Below are 21,512 nucleotides of genomic sequence, written 5' to 3' on the forward strand. Positions count from 1 at the left end.
TCGCTTCTATGCAGTCGCTGTGGTTATCCAATATGTAATCTTCTTGTTTAGTATGTTTTTCCTTGACTATGCTATTTTTCTTACATTTGTCTGTTCCAAAAGCCATACTTATATCATTGCTGAATCCTTCTGTTATCTTTAGTAATTGGTTGAGTTGTTGATTTGTTGCTGCCAGTAGTTTTAGATCATCCATGTATAGCAAATGTGTGATTTTGTGTGGGTATGTTCCAGTAATATTGTATCCATAATTTGTATTATTTAGCATGTTGGATAGTGGGTTCAGAGCAAGGCAGAACCAGAAAGGACTTAATGAGTCTCCTTGGTATATTCCACGCTTAATCTGTATTGGCTGTGATGTGATATTATTTGAATTTGTTTGGATATTAAGTGTAGTTTTCCAATTTTTCATTACTATGTTTAGGAACTGTATCAATTTAGGATCTACTTTGTATATTTCCAATATTTGTAGTAACCATGAGTGGAGTACACTATCAAAAGCTTTTTGGTAATCAATGTATGCGTAGTGTAGCGACCTTTGTTTAGTTTTAGCTTGATATGTCACCTCTGCATCTATTATCAGTTGCTCTTTACATCCTCGTGCTCCTTTGCAACAGCCTTTTGTTCTTCATTTATAATTTTGTTCTGTGTTGTATGTGTCATTAATTTCTGTTTAATGACTGAAGTTAATATTTTGTATATTGTTGGTAGGCATGTTATGGGGCGATATTTAGCTGGGTTCGCTGTGTCTGCTTGATCTTTAGGTTTCAGATATGTTATTTCATGTGTAAGTGTATCAGGGAATGTGTATGGGTCTGCAATGTAACTGTTAAATAATTTAGTTAGATGTCAATGTGTTGAGGTGAACTTCTTCAACCAGAAATTTGCTATTTTGTCATTTCCAGGGGCTTTCCAATTGTGAGTAGAATTAATTGCTTGGGTGACTTCATGTTGCAAAATTATCACTTCAGGCATTTGTGGTATCATCTTGTATGTGTCTGTTTCTGCTTGTATCCACCGTGCATGCCTGTTATGTTGTACCGGGTTTGACCATATGTTGCTCCAGAAGTGTTCCATGTCTGTTATGTTTGGTGGATTGTTTATTTTAATGTGTGTGTTATCTATTGTCTGGTAAAATTTCTTTTGGTTTGTGTTGAATGTTTGGTTTTGTTTCCTTCTATTTTCACTTTTTTTGTATCTTCTGAGTCGTTTGGCTAATGCTTGTAATTTCTGCTTCTTTTCGTCTATTTCCTCTGTCGCTTCTTGTTGTGAGATTTTACCTAACTTTTTTCGTTTTTTTTCCGAGATTTCATTTCTTATAAATTGTGTTAGCTGTCCGATGTCTTTTCTCAGTTTTTCTATTTTGATCTGTAGCCTGTGTTGCCATGCTGTTTTTGTGGGTTTCTTCTTTGTGTTGGTTGGTTCTGATCTCTGCCTAGTGTGTATATTTAGTGTAGTGAGTGCTCCTATATAAACCAGTAGTTGTAACTCTTCCATAGTTGTGTTTTCATTTATTTTGTTGTGTATGATTGTGTTGATAGTTTTTATTGTTGTTTTGACTTGTGGGTTATTTGGTGGTCTATGCAAGAACGGTCTAATGTCTGTATTTGTGTCTTTGTATTCTATATATGTTAGCTGAAATTTTTCTTGTATATCTAACATCTGTGTCCCTTCGTGTTCTATTTGTGCTTGTTCTGGTGGCTGTCTTAAGATTTCGTTTTCCTCTGATTGTTTAATTGGTGCATGTTGTTCTTTGTTTGTTTGCTCTGGGATGTTTGAGTCCATTACTGTATTTTCTTCTTCTTCTGATTGCACATTATTTTGTTCCAGTATTTGTTGTACTTGTTGTTTGATGTTTTCTAATTCTGACTGGGGTATCCTGTTATTTTTTATTATTACACGGATCTGATCAGCTAATCGTTGTTCTGTTAAAAATTTTAATTCTGGGTATCTGGTAATAAATGTTGTGTATACTTGTGATCTGTATCCAGTTGTGTTGGTTCCTAGGTTTGTTGCTTGGTAATAACAGAACATGAGGTGTCGATTAACTTCATCTGACCATCTCATCCTCTGTCTTTGTTTTCCTTCTAGGGTGGTTGCAGGAAGCATATCCTGCAAAACACCTCTATTTGGATTTAAATCATTTTCCAGTTGGCTAGCAGTGTCGTTACCATTGTGGGCGGGCATAGGGTTCAAGCGTCGTCCCCGACCATGACGGCGCTTGTCCGAGGCTTCTTTAGTTCTGTCCTGAACCAACTAACCACACTAAAAGGGGGGTTAGCCCTATTAGTGGTTTGTTCTTTTCGTCGCCTTTTACGACTGGCAGAACATACCGGAGGCCGATTCTTTTCCCGGGCCTCCACGGGGTTTATTATTATTATTATTATTATTATTATTATTATTATTATTATTATTATTATTATCATCAATTTCTTGGCAGGTCTACAAAAGAGCCATATCACTGAATTTTGTCTCATATTTATCAAATATTCTGAAGCAAAGAATATCATTGTTACATTCAAAAAACCATAGTTGATGCCTGTATTGTGGTATTTAATGATATTCAAAAATGCATCGGTCTTTATTTCATTAGCCGTCTTTCAGCTCAGATGAAATAGACTACACATTTCTTCAACATCCCAAAAGTTGTTTGAGGTGAAAAAGTTAGGCACCTCACTCATTCATTAATGAGATGAAGTGCCCGAAGAGAATAATTTTGTTTCTTCTATAAGTTGTAAGCCAACAAGCAATGCATCTGTTAGCTATGTCAAATACTGCTACATTATTATTCTCATGGAATCAGAAAATTACCATTACCATGTAAAATACACTGATGATCCTATACATTAAGACCACTGTCCACTGCAAGATTGAACACCACCTAGTGGCACAGATTTCATGTGCCACATACCTCCAGTAACCTATGAAAGACCTGTCACATCCATGCCACACAGAATCACAGCTGTACTGCATTTCAGAGGTGGACCAATAAGCTACTAACCAGGTGGTCATAATGTTTTGACTCATCAGTGTATGAATAATGAATCCAGTTGGAATTAAAGTTGAATGCTGTATGAATCATAGTACCTTATAATAGACCTATACAGCTGTTTGCACCATTTTCTACATTTTAAAGCACAAGGATAAACAAGTATTATTAATTAATAATCCAAATGCAATCTATCAATGCTAGTTAAACTGATCACCAAACATTTGAGTGTCAACTGACAACCTGAGACTCACAAGAGTTCCTGCTTAAAGAGACTGTGAAATATGATACTTCACACAATGTTATGCGATATTACACAGGCACTGTGATACAATAAGTTCCCTCCACCCTAAAATAAAAAATATAACAAAGTGAAATGGACCATTGTTATGCTGAATTATCTTATCCACATCCCTCTATATCATGCTCCTACACCACTGTTAGCAGTTAATTACGGCTTGCCATCCCCTACATTAGTTGCAAGACAGTATTTATGTTCCTTTCAAGTCAACTAGTTTGTCTTGATATCAATGTGAATGCAATAGGATATTCTACAGCCATATCTTTGGTACATCTCTGCATGGAAATTTAGTAAACAAAGCACAGTTCATGAGAACAGGTATATAACTAGAGTGAAGGCTTTTTAGCCAGCCTAACTCAGTAAACTGTTGTTAATGAGTTGACATTATCAGAAGTCTAAGTAGCATCCTATCAACATTGGGGAAGTTTCATAAAAATGCTACCCTTCCTAATACTTGTAAACAACACTCTGAACAATGTTCTGATTTCTCTTGTTGCAAAATATGCAAGTGCTTACTTCAAAGAAAGCAGCTGACCCTCAGTGTCATTAAATCCAATGCAAGAAGAATAAAGAGAAGAAAAGACCCAATATCATTTGACTAACAATAGACAATCAGTAGCTGTAATTTGCCTCCATTATCTACTGTCTACAAATATATACCTGGAGGTGGAATATAAACATACACCTATCCATCAGGAAAGAAGGCGCCATGCACTTTTATAAGGTAAAATAAAAGATAAGATAAAATAAATTCAGTTCACTCATGAAGGAGAGCAGTTACAAAAACACAATTCAATCAGTTCATGAGTATAAGTAATCTGTCTGGGGCTCATCAGGTTGGATTAACCACCTCAGTCTTCAGCTCAGATTTTTATTGGTAGTCAGTACATTGTTCTGTAACAGAATAAGGCTAAAACACTTAATTTAAAAAATTGTTGCGATTCATTGAAATATTAGAGCATGTAACACATACAATAGAGCAGGATTCAAACACATTTTTTATTCTAGTAATGAATGACATGTTTTTACAGATACCTTTCATGGATTTCATTTATAAACTGACAACTGAAATATATAAGTACCACAAAACGTTACTTTTTTTAGGCCCACTTTCGAAAATGCAATCAGAAAATTTTTCATTTGAGGTGGCTTCAAAAAGTAAGCTACACATTATTATGGCAGACCAAGCAACTTTTTTTTAATGCTGTGCTATACTTCATAGTGACACAGATACATGACACCATTTCTCAATACAGTCTCAAGTTCTCTGTAGACAGCAGTTGGAAGTTCTAATCATTCAGTACCTTGATGATAGAAATTCGTTCCTTGGTCACAGAGCCATTCGAGAACAGTTGTGTGAATGTCTTCATTGGCAGAAAATCTGTGACTGCTGTGACTCAGTTATTTGATCGCCTTGATTTTGTCCCCTGTGGTCAATGTCACTGACCTTCCTTCTCAGTCAGCATCACCCACATCTGCATTGCCTTGGTCAAATTTTTGGCATTGTTTCACTATAACTGGACACAGTAATGTACACTACTGGCCATTAAAATTGCTACACCAACAAGAAATGCAGATGATAAACAGGTATTCATTGGACAAATATATTATACTAGAACTGACATGTGATTACATTTTCACGCAATTTGGGTGCATAGATCCCGAGATATCAGTACCCAGAACAACCACCCCTGGCCGTAATAACGGCCTTGATACGCCTGGGAATTGAGTCAAACAGAGCTTGGATGGCGTGTGCAGGTACAGCTGCCCATGCAGCTTCAACACGATACCACAGTTCATCAAGAGTAGTGACTGGTGTATTGTGATGAGCCAGTTTTCGGCCACCATTGACCAGACGTTTTCAATTGGTGAGAGATCAGGAGAATGTGCTGGCCAGGAAAACAGTCGAACATTTTCTGTATCCAGAAAGGTCCGTACAGGACCTGCAACATGCGGTCATGCATTATCCTGCTGAAATGTAGGGTTTTGCAGAGATCGAATGAAGGGTAGAACCACGGGTCGTAACACATCTGAAATGTAACGTACACTGTTCAAAGTGCAGTCAATGCGAACAAGAGGTGACCAAGACGTGTAACCAATAGCACCCCATACCATCACGCCGGGTGATACACCAGTATGGAGACGATGAATACATGCTTCCAATGTGCATTCATCGCGATGTCGCCAAACACGGATGTGACCATCATGATGCTGTAAACGGAACCTGGATTCATCGGATAAAATGACGTTCTGCCATTTGTGCACCCAGGTTCGTCATTGAGTACACCATCGCAGGCACTCCTGTCTGTGATGCAGCGTCAAGGGTAACTGCAGCCATGGTCTCCAAGCTGATAGTCCATGCTGCTGCAAACGTCGTCGAACTTATTCGTGCAGATGGTTGTCTTGCAAACATCCCCATCTGTTGACTCAGGGATCGAGACGTGGCTGCACGATCCATTACAGCCATGAGGATAAGATGCCTGTCATCTTGACTGCTAGTGATATGAGGCCGTTGGGGTCCAGCACGGCGTTCTGTATTACTCTCCTGAACCCACCGATTCCATATTCTGCTAACAGTCATTGAAACTCGACCAACGCGAGCAGCAATGTCTCGCTACGATAATCCGCAATCGCGATAGGCTACAATCCAACCTATATCAAAGTTGGAAACATGATGGTACGCATTTCTCCTCCTCACACGAGGCATCACAACAACATTTCACCAGGCAATGCCAGTCAACTGCTGTTTGTGTATGAGAAATCGGTTAGAAACTTTCCTCATGTCAGCACGTTGTAGGTGTTGCCACCGGCGCAAACCTTGTGTGAATACTCTGAAAAGCTAATCATTTGCATATCACAGCATCTTCTTCCTGTTGGTTAAATTTCGCACGTCATCTTCACGGTGTGGCAATTTTAATGGCCAGTAGTGTATATGGCCCTTACACCACCAGAATTTCAGGGCAAATCTGTGTGCAGCTTGGACATCTTGTCCCCCAAGAACCATATTGTGTGCTTCAACTTTGAAGTGTATTTATAATTGCTTTGCCAGTTCACTCACACACTGTGGTGTACTTTTATGCACACTGCAACAGAACTGTGTCTGCAGGCCACCCAGAACATGTACCCTCTTTTGACAGTGTGTTACATTTGTTACACAATGGTCTTAGTTTGCGATGAAAGTCATAACTTACTTTTTGAAGCTCCTACATATGTGATCCATTCCGCTGTTTTTGTATGGAATTGCATAAAACATTCCCTTTTTTCTCTGAGACAGAGATATATTTTGCATTTAGTGCACTGAAAAAATGTGAAACTCTGAAATACAGGCAAACCACATCTGAAACAATTTTTCTGGGTTTTATTCATTATCTCAGGTAGACAGATGTCATGGAAAATCCTCACTGTTGGTAATCACAAAGGCTTTTGTGTTCCAGGGTTTCATTGGCAATGCTTCATCTTTGTCATCACATTTCTCCTCTCTAATTCTTCTCTCTCTTTTTCCTCTTGTATTCTGTCTTGTGAATGCAAAAATATACATCATTGGTAAATGTAGACACAGTGCTACACAGGAAAAATATTGTTGTGAGGAAATAAAGAATCTGTTATTCAATAGCATAGGGTATATTAGCATGTTACAGCTTATTCCAAACGCATTCTAGTTCCAAATTACCAAAAAAGGCATAAATTACCTTTATCTCTCAAAGCCATGATAACACTGTGATAAAGAGTTTTCTTCAATCATTTTCTGAAATCTACAGGGAGCTTCCAGAAACAACAAACAAGCAATGTGCAGAAAGCACATGGTGTAAATTACGTAATACAGTTAGGCATAGAAAGTTTAGATATCTGTCTGATCTGGGGAAAAAAAATTGGATGTAGTATATATGTTATATTGGGACTGAAGAGATTAAGACAGAGGAGGCTGAAAGAAGATCTTTATGTTACCACAATTTTTGTTTAGTCAGATTGAAAATTTCAGGAAAATAAACAAATGCTATGGTTGCTTCCACAAAAAATGTGTTGCACTTTGTAAAATTTATTCCAACCAAGAAATGTATTACTTTCTCCGACTTCTATAACATGTAATAAACGTTAGGATGAAATTAGAGAAATTTAGATGTATGCATTGGGGATCTCACAGTCTTTCTTCCCATCCATTAATTAGGGCAAGAAGAGCAAAGGGGTGAATGAATCTCATAGCTGTTGTCTTTAGCACAATTCAGTATTATGAAAAAAAGTTTCAGGCTATACTAAATGAACTGGCATCAGATGCTTTACTTTTACATAAATCTGAACACAGTATGCCACATTTTGATATAAGTCATATAATTAAAGATTTTAGTGATGTGGTGTTGCCAGTACTGTGCTACATCTCATTCCTCCTATGGCTGGGAAGTCACTCACACTCCGCATTCATGGCTAATTGACATATGGGTAGTATGCAAGAAGTTGTGTTTGCTACTTGGTGGGATGAATGATAGTTTAAATACCTTTGTTTGTTCCTTAATTAGTCTAATATTGTCTTCACAAACCCAGTGAGAGTGATACATAGGAGGCTATAGTATCCTTCAAAATTCTTTGCTTAATACTGGGTATTGCAACATTGTAATTAGGCTTTTAAAGATAGCTGGCATCTCTCTTCCAGGCATCTGCCAATTCAGATTTTTCAGTGTCCACATGACACTTGCTCATGAACTTCAGAAACTTTTGATCATTCATGCAACCTTTGTATAAGTTCAATACATCCTACTAGTTATATTCGATAAAGGTTCCAGTTATAACATCAAGTTTAACAAATATATTTCAAGGACGACGCAATACATGAAAGTCACAGATCAAGTAAACAAAGTAAGATGGGTGTACACTTTAACAGTCAAATCAGAACTGAGTCTGAGTCTAGCGGCCACTGGCTGGCTGGCCGCTAAGGTGGCATTGCTGCTGCATGGTTGGAAGACAGCGCCGCATGTAGACGATGCACGTAACTGTGCAGCAACACTCTGAAAGATCGGCGAGTCACAACAGTTTTCCCCCCTTTGAAGTTTTTGCACATGTCTTAATGGAGGTGGCCTGTAGATTGCTAATGTCCATAGGTGTTGTTTGACTGGCTGTAAAGTCTCGAGGAGGAGGCTTCCTGTACGGACGGAAGTGTCCCCGATGATAACGGATCGAAATGACAGGAGACGTGGGGGTCGCATCTGCTGGGGCCCCGTGCACCAGTCTGCCCATTGTGGCAAGTCTGTTTGTTATAACAGGAGACATGGGTGATGTGTCCGCATCTGTAGGAGAAGGAGGTGAGTAGAGTTGTTCCTACAGATGGTCATCTGGTTCCTGCATGAGCACATCTCCTGTTGGCGGCAGTTCTTGTGCTGGCACCAAGATGATTGTGAGAGGACTGTGTTGTGAGTAATGAGAAATTGTAGGATCCCGAGTGTCAGGTAGAGTTGAATGTGGTGTAGGGGCATCCGGAACAGGCGTTGCCAGCACACGAGGCCGAAGCTGGTCCGAATGATGCACTGCAACACCCGTGTCCATCTCGATTTCATATAGGCATCGGCCACGGTGTCGTAAGATGCGGCCAGGACTTCATTTTGGCCACCTGCCATATCCCCGTACCCATACAAGGTCACTGGCTGTGAACTGGCCAAGCGAGGGCACCCACAGTCGTGAGGTGGAAGGCCGCAGAATTTGAAGTAGTGTGAGGGGTTGTTGGCCATGTAAGAGCTCAGCCGGGCTGTGGTCGCCCATGGGGGTGAAATGGTAAGAAGACAAAAATTGGAGAAGCGCATCATCATCATCAGCAGCAGAAGAAGTCAGGAGTTTCCTCATCTGAGCCTTAAATGTGCGGACCAGACGTTCAGCCTCACTGTTTGACTGCGGATGGAACGGAGGGGCCGTGATGTGCATGATGCCATGATGGGCACAAAAATCCGCAAAATCGGAAGAGGCAAATTGCAGACGACTATCAGTAACAAGAGTAGAGGGAAGGCCTTCCAAAGAGAAAATGCGAGCTAGAGCATTTGTGGTTGCCACGGTGGTAGGAGATGTGCAATGGACAATGAAAGGAAAGGTAGGGTAGGCGTCAATAACGCAATGCCAATAAGTATCTAAAAAGGTCCTGCAAAGTCAGCATGAAAATGCTCCAAAAGCTTCTCAGGGGAAGACCATGGTGACAAAGATGACTTCGGGGCGGCGGCCTGTGACGCATAAGGGCCGCAAGCAGTGACCACGTGTGCGATTTCTGAGTCGATACCAGGCCAGTACACATGACGGCGCGCCAGAGATTTTGTGCGAGAGACACCCCAGTGCCTTTGGTGAAGGAGGTGCAAGACTGCAGCACGCAAAGACGCAGGTACCACAACATGCAGCGCAGCATTTTCGGTGGAAAGGAGGATAACACCATCCCTAGCCATGAGGCGGTAACGCAAAGCGTAGTAGTTCCGCAACGGATCATAAGTCTTAGCGGATCAATGATCTGGCCAACCCTTCTGAATACAGTGTAAAACCCGGGAGAGGGTAGGATCAGAACCTGTAGCAGCCGCCAGCCAGTCCCTGGTGATGGGGAACCCGTCCACAATCCACTGCTCGGCAACATCCAGGTGGAAACACAAAAGTTCATCCCTATCAAATGCCAGATCAGGACCCATGGGAAGGCGAGACAGTGCATCAGCATTCACATGTTGAGCTGTCAGCCGGAAATGAATCTCATAATTGAAACGAGACAAGTATAGAGCCCAATGCTGGAGGTGGTGTGCAGCCTTGTCGGGAAGTGACGTTGATGGATGAAACAAGGAAACAAGTGGTTTGTGATCCGTAAGAAGATGAAATTTGGATCCATACAGAAAAACACCAAACTTATGAAGAGCATAAATAATGGCCAAAGCTTCTTTTTCAATTTTAGAATACTTTCGTTGGGCATCTGTGAGCATTTTGGAGGCATAAGCAATGGGTTGTTCAGAACCATCAGAAAAACAGTGTGCAAGGACTGCACCTACCACGAATTGAGAAGCGTCCGTGGCAAGAACAAGATGTTGGCCAGGTCGATAAGTAGCCAGGAACGGGGCCTGTTTCGGCATAGTCTTCAATTTCTGGAAAGCCGCATTGCATGACGCGGACCAGTGAAAAGCCATGTTTTTATGCAACAGGTGATGCCACAGCTGAGCCACCGAAGCAGCAGACAGTAAAAACCTGTGATAGTATGCTATTTTCCCCAAGAAGGCCTGCAGTTCATTAACAGATTTAGGGCAAGGAAGGGCATCGATCGCAGCAACAGTTTGCTGAAGCGGACGAATACCATCCCGAGAGAGTTGAAACCCCAAGTAAGTGATAGATGCCTGAAAAAATTTTGATTTCTGAAGATTACACTTAAGACTGGCAGTCTGTAAGACATGAAAAAGTGTACGGAGATTCTGAAGATATTCTTCAGTGGTGGAACCAGTGACAACAATGTCGTCCATGCAAATTATACACCCAGGGACAGTGAGCAATAATTGATCCAAGAATCGCTGAAAGAGAGCAGGGGCACTAGCAACCCCGAATGGCAATCATTGGTATTGATCGAGGCCGAAAGGCGTGTTAAGGACCAGAAATTGCCGGGAAGCAGCGCTGAGAGGAAGTTGATGATAAGCTTCTGACAGGTCAAGTTCAGAAAAATACTGGACTCTAGCAAGTTTAGTGAACAATTCTTCAGGGCGAGGCATATGGTAAGAGTCGATGAGGCATTGAGCATTTACAGTGTCTTTGAAATTGCCACAGAGATGAATATCATCATTGGGCTTAGCAACAACAATGACAGGAGAGGACCGCTCATTGGAAGTGACAGGAAGCAAGACCCCTGAAGCAGTGAGACGATCCAGCTCCTGTTTGACCCGATCACGAAGGGCCACAGGAATGGGCCAAGCCCAAAGGAACTTAGGCCGAGCAGTCGGTTTGAGCGTAATATGAGCTTCAAAGTCGTTTGCACTACCTAACCCTGGAGAAAAAAGGGACAAAAATGTCGTTGACAAGGAATCCAGTTGAGCATAAGGAATAGCATCAGAGACGATATTGACAGAGTCATCTATGGAGAATCCAAAAACGCGAAAGGCATCGAAACCAAAAAGATTCTCCACGTTACTATGGTCGACCACAAATATGGGAACAGTGTGAATGACAGATTTGTAAGATACCTCAGCATCAAATTGTCCCAAGAAAGAAATCTTCAGTTTATTGTAAGACCGTAATTGCCTAGTGACAGGTGACAGGATTGGAGAACCCAACTGAAGATACGTCTGAGAATTGATGATAGTGGCAGCAGAACCAGTACCCACCTGCATGTGAACATCCCGACCAAGTATTTGGACAGTGAGGAATAACTTCCCTGAAAGGGAAGAAGTACAACTGACAGACAACACTGAAGCAGAATCAGCGTCATGTGCATGAACATCAGGTATGCAGTCAGATTTGCAAACGGATGACACATGACCCTTCTTTTTACATTTGTGATACATGGCCCAACGTTGGGGACAATCCTCTTGTGAATGTTTCGTAAAACACTGCGGACATGAAGGAAGTTGCCGTGGGGTTTGCTGCAGTTTCTTAGAGGTTTGTTTATGGTTAGGCCAAGGCTGCACTTGGGAGCGTACTGTGGCCATGTCGGACAGCAGGGACACGCCGCATGCGTGAATGGCATTGGATGTGAATTTCTTGACCTCCACTGTATGGTGCAGAATTGTAGTGTTCCCCCTTATGTACTACACACAGGGAGCAGCTACTAGAGTGGTGGAGAACATGTGTCATGCAAATGGGGATTTTTAGGTTAGAGAAACACTCTTTTGGAATCAGGAATGAATTGTTTACCAAAACTGAATTTACAATAGCCACAAAATTCTGTGTGTGCTCATATATTAGTTATAGAAACGGTTAATATGACATTAGTAACCTGCAGGAGCATCCAAGGAAGGCTCTCAGAATTATTATTGTTTATTGAAGTTTATAATGTCCAGATGGTATTAACAACAGAAAGTTGGTTGAAAACAGCAGTGGATTGTGGTAAAATCCTAAGCACATATAGGAATATTTATCATAAGCACACGTTAATGACCATTAGTGGTGGTGTATTTCTTGCAGTAAAGAACCCAATAATATCTAGTGAGGTTACCACGATATATGAATGTGAATCAATCTGGGTGAAGTTAAGCATCAAACGTCAGTCAAAAATGGTAATCTGATGTTTTATAGACTGCCTGGGTCAGGAGCTGCAGTACTAGAGGGCTTCAGAGAGAAACAACTAGCACAATATTATTGTTAATAACTTTTCTCATCATATTGTTGTAATGGAGAGTGTTAGATGGGGGTGGGGGTGGGAGAGGGGGGGGGGGGGGGGGGGAGCAGACTTCATCTTGCCAGAGATCATTGATTGGGAAAATCATGTTAGGGATTTGCATGACATGATTCTCCAAGTCTTGTCCAAATATTACGTCATGCATATGGAGAACCAAGTCATGAAGGAAATGTCTTAGACTTCCTAGCAACATATGGACCTTAACTAATTGGATCGCTTAACACTGAAGAAGGTATCAGTGATCATAAGGCTGTAATGGCAACAATGACCATGGGTTTTACAAGGAATATTCAGAAAAGTAAGTAAATATTTTTGCTCAGCAGGAGTGACAGGATACCAATTGCAAAGTATATGAGTAATCAGCATCAAATATTCTGTCATGAGGACAAAGATGTGGAGCACTATTGTTCAATATGCATTAGAAAGGTATGTTCAAAGCAGGGTCTTGAAAAATGGGAAAGACCCATCATGGTCTAATAGGCATGTTAGAAAACTGTTATGTAAACAAAGAACTTTCACCAGATTCTAGAGAAGTCAGAAACCTAGCTAACAAACAAAGGTAGAACAAAGTGAAAATGAGTGTAAGGAAAGCAATGAGAGAAGAGTTCAGTGACTTGGAAAGTAAAATTTTGTCAATCAGTCTGACAAAAAATCCTAATAGGTTTTGCTCTTACACATAATCAGTAAGCAATTCGAAATTCTTGATTCATTATCTCAGTGACCACACTGTCACTGAAATGGAAGCTAACAGAGAGAAGGCCAGAAACTGAATTCAGGTGTTTTGGAATTATTTCAGTTTGGAAGATTGTGACACAGTCCCTGGTTTCAGTCATTGTATGACAGGCAAATTGCAGATATTGAGATAACTGATCACAGTATAGAAAAGCAAGGACATTCACTTAGTTCTTGAAAGGTATCAGGACCAGATGAGACAGATGCAAAAGAACTTGCTCCCCTTCTAACAGCAGATTACTGTAGATCGCTGAAGCATCAAATGGTACCTAGCAACTGGAAAAATATGCAGTCATTCTCATTTTAAAGAAGGGCCGTGGGACAGATACACATAATTATAGGCATATATACTGTTGTAAAATTATGGAACATGTTTATGGCTCAAGAACTATGACTTATTGGAGAATGAAAATTTCCTCTATAAAAATCAACCTGGATTCTGCAAACAGAGACCTTTGAAACTCAGCTCACCCTGTTCCACCAAGAGATCTGTAGTGCTGTAGCCAATGGTACTCAGGTTGACATTGTGTTCCTCAACTTCAGGAAGGCATTTGACACTATCCCACATTTCCAGTTATTGAAAAAAATATGAGTATCATACTAGATTAGTGGCTGGATTGAAGACTTCCTTGCAGATAGAATTTGACACATTACCCTTAATGGAACAATATCCACGTATGTAAAGGTAATTTCTGGAGTATATCAAGGAAGTGTGATAGGACTGTTGGTGTTTACAGTGTACATTAGTGATCTAGTAGAAAGTGTTGGAAGCTCTTTAAGACTGTTTGCAGATGAAGCAATTATCTAAAAGAAAGTAACAATGCCAGAAGATAGTATCAATTTTTAGAGTGATGTGCAGTGGACTGGTGAATTGTGGAGGCTTTGAGGCTTTGGCAGTTTATCCTGAATGTAAATAAATGTGACATATTATGCATATGTATGAAAAGAAATGTACTTGTGTAAAACTGCATTATAGATTACAAATTGCTGGAAACAGTGTTCAATGTAAAATATATAGGAGTAACTGTCAGGAATGACATTAAGTGGAATGACCAAATGGAACAAATAGTAGGAAAAGCAGAAGTCAAACTGAGGCTCATAGGAGGAATCTTAAGGAAATGTAACTCATGCATGAATAAAATGTCTTATAAGCTACTTGTTTGACTGATTCTTGAGTATTGTTCATCAGGCTGGAATCCCTATCTGATAGGACTAATAGAAGACATACAAAAGATCCAAAAAAGAACAGCACTTTTCTTAATGAGATCATTTAGTCAGTCTGAGAGCATTTCAGAGATGCTCAACAAACATCAGTGGCAGACATTACAAGATGTGTTGTGCCCCTCAGAGAGGTTTACTATTAAAATTTTGAGACAGCGCTTTCCAGGGAAGCTCGTGATAGGGCAGCTATTACTTTCTCCTGAACACATCTCATAAAAAAAAAACTCATAAAATATTTTTTCAAACCACAATTTGTTTCTACAAGAAAGAGAATTTCTTAAATTATTTTTCTGTTTAGTTTTCACTATTGTTCAGACATTTATCATAGTGGGAAACCAATTTTGCTATGCCCTCTTCCAAGAATGATGCCACCAGTGAAGAATCCACAACTGAACACTATTTTTTGTATTGTTTTCTGCTTGTTTAGGCCCTTGCCAGAGGTGAAAACAGTCACTGTGGTTTGATACTGTGAAACACTGAGAAAACTTAAGAGTGTAATTCAAAACAAAGGGTGTGAAATGCACAGTCAAGGCATTGTGTTCTTTCATGACAATACACTTCCCCATTCTACTGGTGCACTCAAAACCTTATTTGACGATTTTCTTAGGAGCAGGTCAACACCTGCCATATGGCCTCAGTGTAGCACCTTCTGAGTACCACTTGTTCTTGAACTTGAGCATGATTTTGGAAGAAGTTGCTTTGACTGCAATTACAACACAAAAAATACTTTTCTATGTCCTCTTCTTAGAAAGATGATGCCAGTGAAGACAGTACTGGCAACACAATGTGTTCAGCAGTAGATGTCTTCACTGGCAGCATCTTTCTTGAAGAGGCCATAGAAAAGAAGGTCTCCCACTATGACAGATTTCTAAATGATGGTGACTATTATGTAGAAAAATAGTCCAATAAATGACCTTTCTTGTAAAAATAAATTTTAGTTTGGAAAAATGTTTTCATGAGTTTTATCCAAAATGGTACCTACGTTCCAGACATGTCTCATAATAATGGACTATAAAATTGAGGGTTCTATATCCAGAACATTAGAAGGAAGCAGTCATTAAAGTTTGTTATGTAAGTTAAGGTGCAAAAGCTGGACTGTAATCAGAGATGAAAGCAAGATATTGGTGGAAAAAGTGACAATAATGGGACAAAGAAATAGTAAAAGGAAGGAAATAAATTTTGAAAATAAGAAGAAAATGCAAGCAAGAAAACAGGGAGATGATGCTGATGTAAAGACAAATCAAAAACCAAACAGAAAAGGCAAATACAAGAAAAATGTAGAGATAAGCTTGTGTAAAAAGTACAGAATAGTACCAGCATAATTAGAAAGCACTTGAATAGTGAGAATCAGATATGTGGTAGAGTGATATCCATTTATTCATTGTGTTGCATTGTGTTACATAAACAAGAAGAACCCTCATGGATGTGAAAAGAAATAATATATAGACTGATAAAAGAGAAACAACTTTTAGAAACTGTATCTGTATGCTGCTTAACAATATCCACTGCACTGCTTAGTGCTATTTGTAATTATGCCAGCTAAATATAACCCAGTACATTACATGGGAAGTCACTACTCTGGAAAAAACGCTGTCATTTCCTGTTTAATGTTACTGAGGAATTAACAACATTGTTTTCCTTCAAATTAATGCTTAGATTAAGTTTAACAAGCATAATGACAAATAGTATTAAGCATTATACTGATATTCTTTTGTCGATGTATATATTGACATGTTCCACAGCTCTGAAGATTTTTTCCTTCTTACTGGGATACACAGAATACAGCTTCCACCTTCAGAGTTCAGTTAAACAAGGTGAAGAAAAATGGACTACCTTTACAAAGTGAAGTAAGCTGACTGGAACAGCAACTTTTTAATGATGATAAATGCTAATACAATACTACATGGAAAGATGCAAGTAACTGTATGAAATTGATCTGCAGATGAAACTGGTGGAAAGCACAGTTGCAAATAGAAATTTGTGTTCTGATAAGTACTTCTCAGTAAGAAAGATTAGACTAATGAAATACTATTTGTATAAAAGAAAAATTTGTCGAGATCAAAAACACAATTATGTCAGCAGCAAATAGAGTGAAGCTTGATTTGAGTGATGAAAACAATGAAGAGAAAAGTTTGTTTTGGGTTGAGGGGTGGAGGGGGTGGGGGGAAGGAGAGCAGAAAAAACTATGCGAAGAAAAAAGACAAGACAGAATTTACAAATCTAGGAAGAGTGCAGCAAAGAAGAGAAAAGGACAGTAATCAACATGAAGGACACCCAAATAAGTTCAGAAATAAACAAAGAAGTAATGGAAATATTGAAAAGCTAGGGAATGACAGCTGTAGTTGAAGGTAGGTGAGGAAAACTGAAAGTATTCCTTCTATATATTGTGCACAAATTGTAAAATGATACTAAAATTGTAATTAGACCGGTGAAGGCAAAGTAAAAACATGTATTGTTACAATTGTTTGATAAAGGTGCTAAAGAAAGTTTGTTATTCTATTTGATTGCATGAAAGTTATTTTAAAACAAACAAGAATGAGAACATAAAACATCAGCACAATCTACTCTACAGCACATAACTTTGTGACATTATAATCAATTTTACATATAGAACAATACAATTAGATAGGGTGCAGATAGTAAACATATCTCCATACCTGCATTTAATGTATTTAGTTGTTGGTCAGCTAATTCAGAAATTCATTCTTTAAAATTTGCTTCATGTACATAAAGGAAGACATATTTTACATACTAAATCACCTATGTGCCTTAATTTAAAATATGTATCAAAAGAACTGAGTGATGTGGCACAGTGTTTAGCATAGTGGAGTCGCATTCGGGAGGTTGATGGTTCAAACCTGCATACAGCCATCCGGATTTAGGTTTTTCTTGATTTCCCTAAATCACTTCAGACACATTCCGGGATGGATCCTGTGAAAGGGCATGGCCAACTTCCTTCCCCATCCTTCCATAATGAGATGGGACCAGTGACCTTGCTGTTTTGTGCCCTCCCCAAAACCAACCAACCAATGTAGACCTACTTGCCTTCAGTGTTGCTGATAGGCACATATAAAAACAGAAGTGATGCACTTCGTAGCTGTCAGAACTATTAGTTTCTTCCTCTGGGAAGAGAGAGGAAAACATCTGGGAAGTTTAAAAAGAAAGGGCATGTCACTCAGACCCGAGGATGCGAAAGAGAAACCCGCATGCAGTGAACATGAGGATAGATGAGCCTTTCCTTTGTAATGTTCCCCTCCCACAGGCAGGAACTATTAGTTCTGAAAGCTAGGATGTGCATAACCTTTACTCTTACACACATCCATTGGAAATACTGCACAATTCACTTCCTGAAGGCAATTACTGACCATCAGTTCTGTCTCATAATTCATTAAGATGTGAAGTAATTCATATCCACTAACACAGCAATTATTAAGATGTAGTCAATCTGTAGTACCAAAGCACTATTACTGTAACAAAGAGTTAGTGTTCTTTTTTAATATCATAGATAAATAACAAATAGTAGCTGCTACAACCCCCATACTATTTCATATAATCAAACAATGGAAAATCCAGGATGGAATGTAACAATATATTCTCTAATATTGTTACATAGTGGTTTCAGTTGCCTGAGACTGCAGACGTGTGTGCGAGTTGCTTTTGTGTGCGTGCGTGGGTGTGTGTGTGTGTGTGTGTGTGTGTGTGTGTGTGTCTATTGTTGACAAAGGCCTTAATGGCCAAATGCTGTAATTGTGTGAATCTTTTTGTTGTGCCTATTGTGACTCAGCACTTCCACTATTTCATATAATAAATTTCTTCTTTTTTTCAGATAAGAGGCCCTACTGACACATCAAATTTTGATTCATATCCAAAGGATTTAGACATCCCTCCAGATGAATTTTCAAATTGGGATTTGGATTTCTGATATTTCTATGGGTAGTATTAATGCAGCATTTACAAAATGGGCCAAAGTGCTTGCATCTTGCTGTAAAACAAAGTATTTCCCCTTTGCAGCAAGCTAAGCAGAAATGCTATGTTGATATGAATCTAAAAGAATATTTTTATTGCCATTATTTTCAAACACAAATAACTGAACACCAAATACTTAGCTTATTGAAAGGAAAATGTGGTGTATGTGAGATACTCTGGATTTTTATGTCTGAATGTGTGTTTTACCTAGTAAACATAACTGATTGAAAGTCAGAACCTGTGTACACTACTCCAGATATTAATTTAAAAATTTAACAGTTTATATTTTTGAGAATTTTTGGAAGTGTAACCATAACATCACTTTTAATTTTCAATAATTGTAAAATGTTTTGTAAATATGTAAATAATTTCAAGCTCTAACTTTTTGCACTGCCAAACAGTATTGATAACAAAACCATATAATTCCAAAGGAAAATGATCACTATAAAAAACCACTACAATTTTCTGTAAAGCAGATGATGAAAAACAGAGTTAAACAAGTGTCCACAAGAAAATAATGGTCTATTTTATGATAAATGCCAGTTTCTTATAAAGTTATTTCTCACTGAAAAGAAACACTTGAAGTTGATAGTCTCCAATCTATCTGTTTGAAATTAAATAAATATCTGAAAAACATATGACTGTATTGGTTCATACGTAAAATGATTTTCATTGCTGTTTATCAAGATTACCTTTATTGTTTTTAATCATAAGCTTTTATGTTTTTACTTTCTCATCAGTGCTATTACCTTGCTATTTTTTAAATATCTGGAGCTGATATTAACATAAAATCTATCAGAAGTAAAAGATATCTTTTCAGAAACTGACTGTCAGATGTAAATTTTCCTCAGATGTTTTCTTTTGATTATATATATTACATTTCCTATGTTACACATTTGAAGTCATAACTGTACTGTGACATTGGTAATAGAGGGCGAATAGTCCTGAAATAGTCATGAGATCTTTCTGTGCAAATAAATAAACCATGAAAACTGTACTAAAGCAGGCAAGTTTATAATAACAAAGTCATTTCAAAAAGAGAAATGCAACACTAATACACAGAAAGTGTTAATGGTAAGTTTTTGTGATAGTTGCAAAGGTGTGAATTCAATTTATTATAATGTCAGCAAAAGTAATGAAACGTGCAACAATGGGAAACACATCTCTCAATATATACAAATAGCATTTTTACCTCCTTGATCTGAATTTTGCCTCTTTCAATGAATTTGAAATTGCTAGTGTCACACATTTTATTGCTAGTAATATTAATTTCAGAAGCCCTTATAATAAGGTCATGAGTATGCCATTGATGCATCTCAATTCCTCCTCTTGCCCACAGTTATTTTATGTTATGTCTTATAATAGTTTTTTTGCTACATGGTTTGTGCTTTTTATTTAGTTAGTAGTATCAGCCAGTAATCTGACTGTGTAAAGCACCTTCCTGATTACGTACACATCTTTTTAATTAGTGCTTTAATGATTGTGTTACAATCTTCTCAATAAATCTGGAGTTTGGCTGGAGTGGAAAAGAATAATCAGAATGATTCCCATTTTATAATGCAATAATTCTGGAAACCACATTAAATGTAACTGTACCAGTAATGTCAAAACAGTGACTGAAGGGATATTCTTAATAACTTTTCTTCTGTCCCAGAACTATTCTTACTTTCAGAGCATGATGCTCTTCAGAATACAAACTTATATTTTACAAAAAGAGTTCATATTTTTTGTATTGCCATTGTCCAATTAATTACTAAATGGCAATTTTTTCAAGTAAATAATATTTTCTTTAAGCACAAAGGTTTTGTTAATACAAACTATAGGGCAATATAACATTTAAGCTTTAAAAATATTGTTTAGTTTAGTGCAACTTTATGAAATGTCCTCATCTGTTCTTGTAGATCTGGACTTAACATCACTAACAATGTTAGTATCAATTCATTAGTAACAATTGTTGTCATTTGTTGAAGTGGTTGATACATTAAAAAAACAAAAAGTGTCCTTCAGTATAAAAAAATGTATCATTTTTACAAATGTAAAATAAAATATAAGAAATATATTTTTAATCTTAAAATTCTTGTGTTTTGTCATTATTTATTAACTGTAAATAGCACTTACCAGCTAATCTACTGCCCTGTTTGTATAAAAATTTCATCAAGGGCACATACATGATACTTCTTGTGATCACAGACAGAGATATACAATTAAAGTACATGGAAAAATTTCTTATAACAGCTTGAAAAGTGACAAAAAATCATGTCATGCACATGAAAGGATGAGTGAACCTTAAACTGGATAACCAGTTTCTGTAAAGGATCAGAAAAAATTATATGTAGAGAATGGTGTTTAGAAGTGTTAAATTTCTAAAGACATTCTCCAACCATGGCCTAAGAGAGAAACTGTAGACTGTAGAGCAATAAAGGATGTTTAGTTACAGAATGAAACACAGGAGACCAGAAAACCTGATAACTGAAGTGTGATAAAAGAATTTTAGCAAGTCATTGCTATGGGCATACGAACTTAAAGTACCATAAATAAATAAATAAAATGAAAAGAAGAATTAGCCAAGGCAATCACAGAAAACGAAAGACTACAGAAAATAGTACCTCAAAAGTCCAGAGAAATAACTCAAATAAGGGAGAATAGCAAACAGAGAAAACCAACATGCAAACAATAAAATGAAAGAAGACAGGAAATGAGAGAGATGGAGATGAAACATGGATAAAAAAAAATGTTACACAGCATACTGACACAAATATGTATGATGGAAACTGATAAAATCTAATAAAAATACTGAACATCAATTTAAACCCAGTGGTGGCAGAAAAACTCTTGTCATGGAAAAAATTCCCCCTTGATGAGTTATAACATACTGTTCCTGAAAAGAAAATGGCTGCTGATAATGCATAGTGATCCAGGTGCCTTGTTATTCTACAGAACATTCTGTACAAAAAGATATTGTCTTTTGCTACTATAGATCTGTATCT

The 21,512-nt window shown here is 38.1% G+C and overlaps 1 protein-coding gene across 3 annotated transcripts in view; it reads left to right on the forward strand.

Annotated features, from left to right (window-relative positions):
• LOC126475817 (cGMP-dependent protein kinase, isozyme 1) overlaps window positions 1-20,579 on the forward strand; it is a 578,889-nt gene extending 558,310 nt beyond the window's left edge. For 2 of the 3 annotated variants that reach the window (XM_050103496.1, XM_050103495.1), the window contains exon 12: window positions 18,386-20,578. In XM_050103496.1, the coding sequence (XP_049959453.1) occupies window positions 18,386-18,481 (96 nt within the window). In that variant the 3' untranslated portion in view covers window positions 18,482-20,578. Of the gene's footprint in view, window positions 1-18,385 lie in introns of all 3 variants that reach the window. The other variant, XM_050103494.1, reaches the window with a different exon arrangement.
• The last annotated feature ends 933 nt before the right edge of the window (window positions 20,580-21,512 follow it).

The sequence above is a fragment of the Schistocerca serialis genome, chromosome 1, assembly GCF_023864345.2.
Source record: "Schistocerca serialis cubense isolate TAMUIC-IGC-003099 chromosome 1, iqSchSeri2.2, whole genome shotgun sequence".
NCBI lineage: Eukaryota > Metazoa > Arthropoda > Insecta > Orthoptera > Acrididae > Schistocerca > Schistocerca serialis.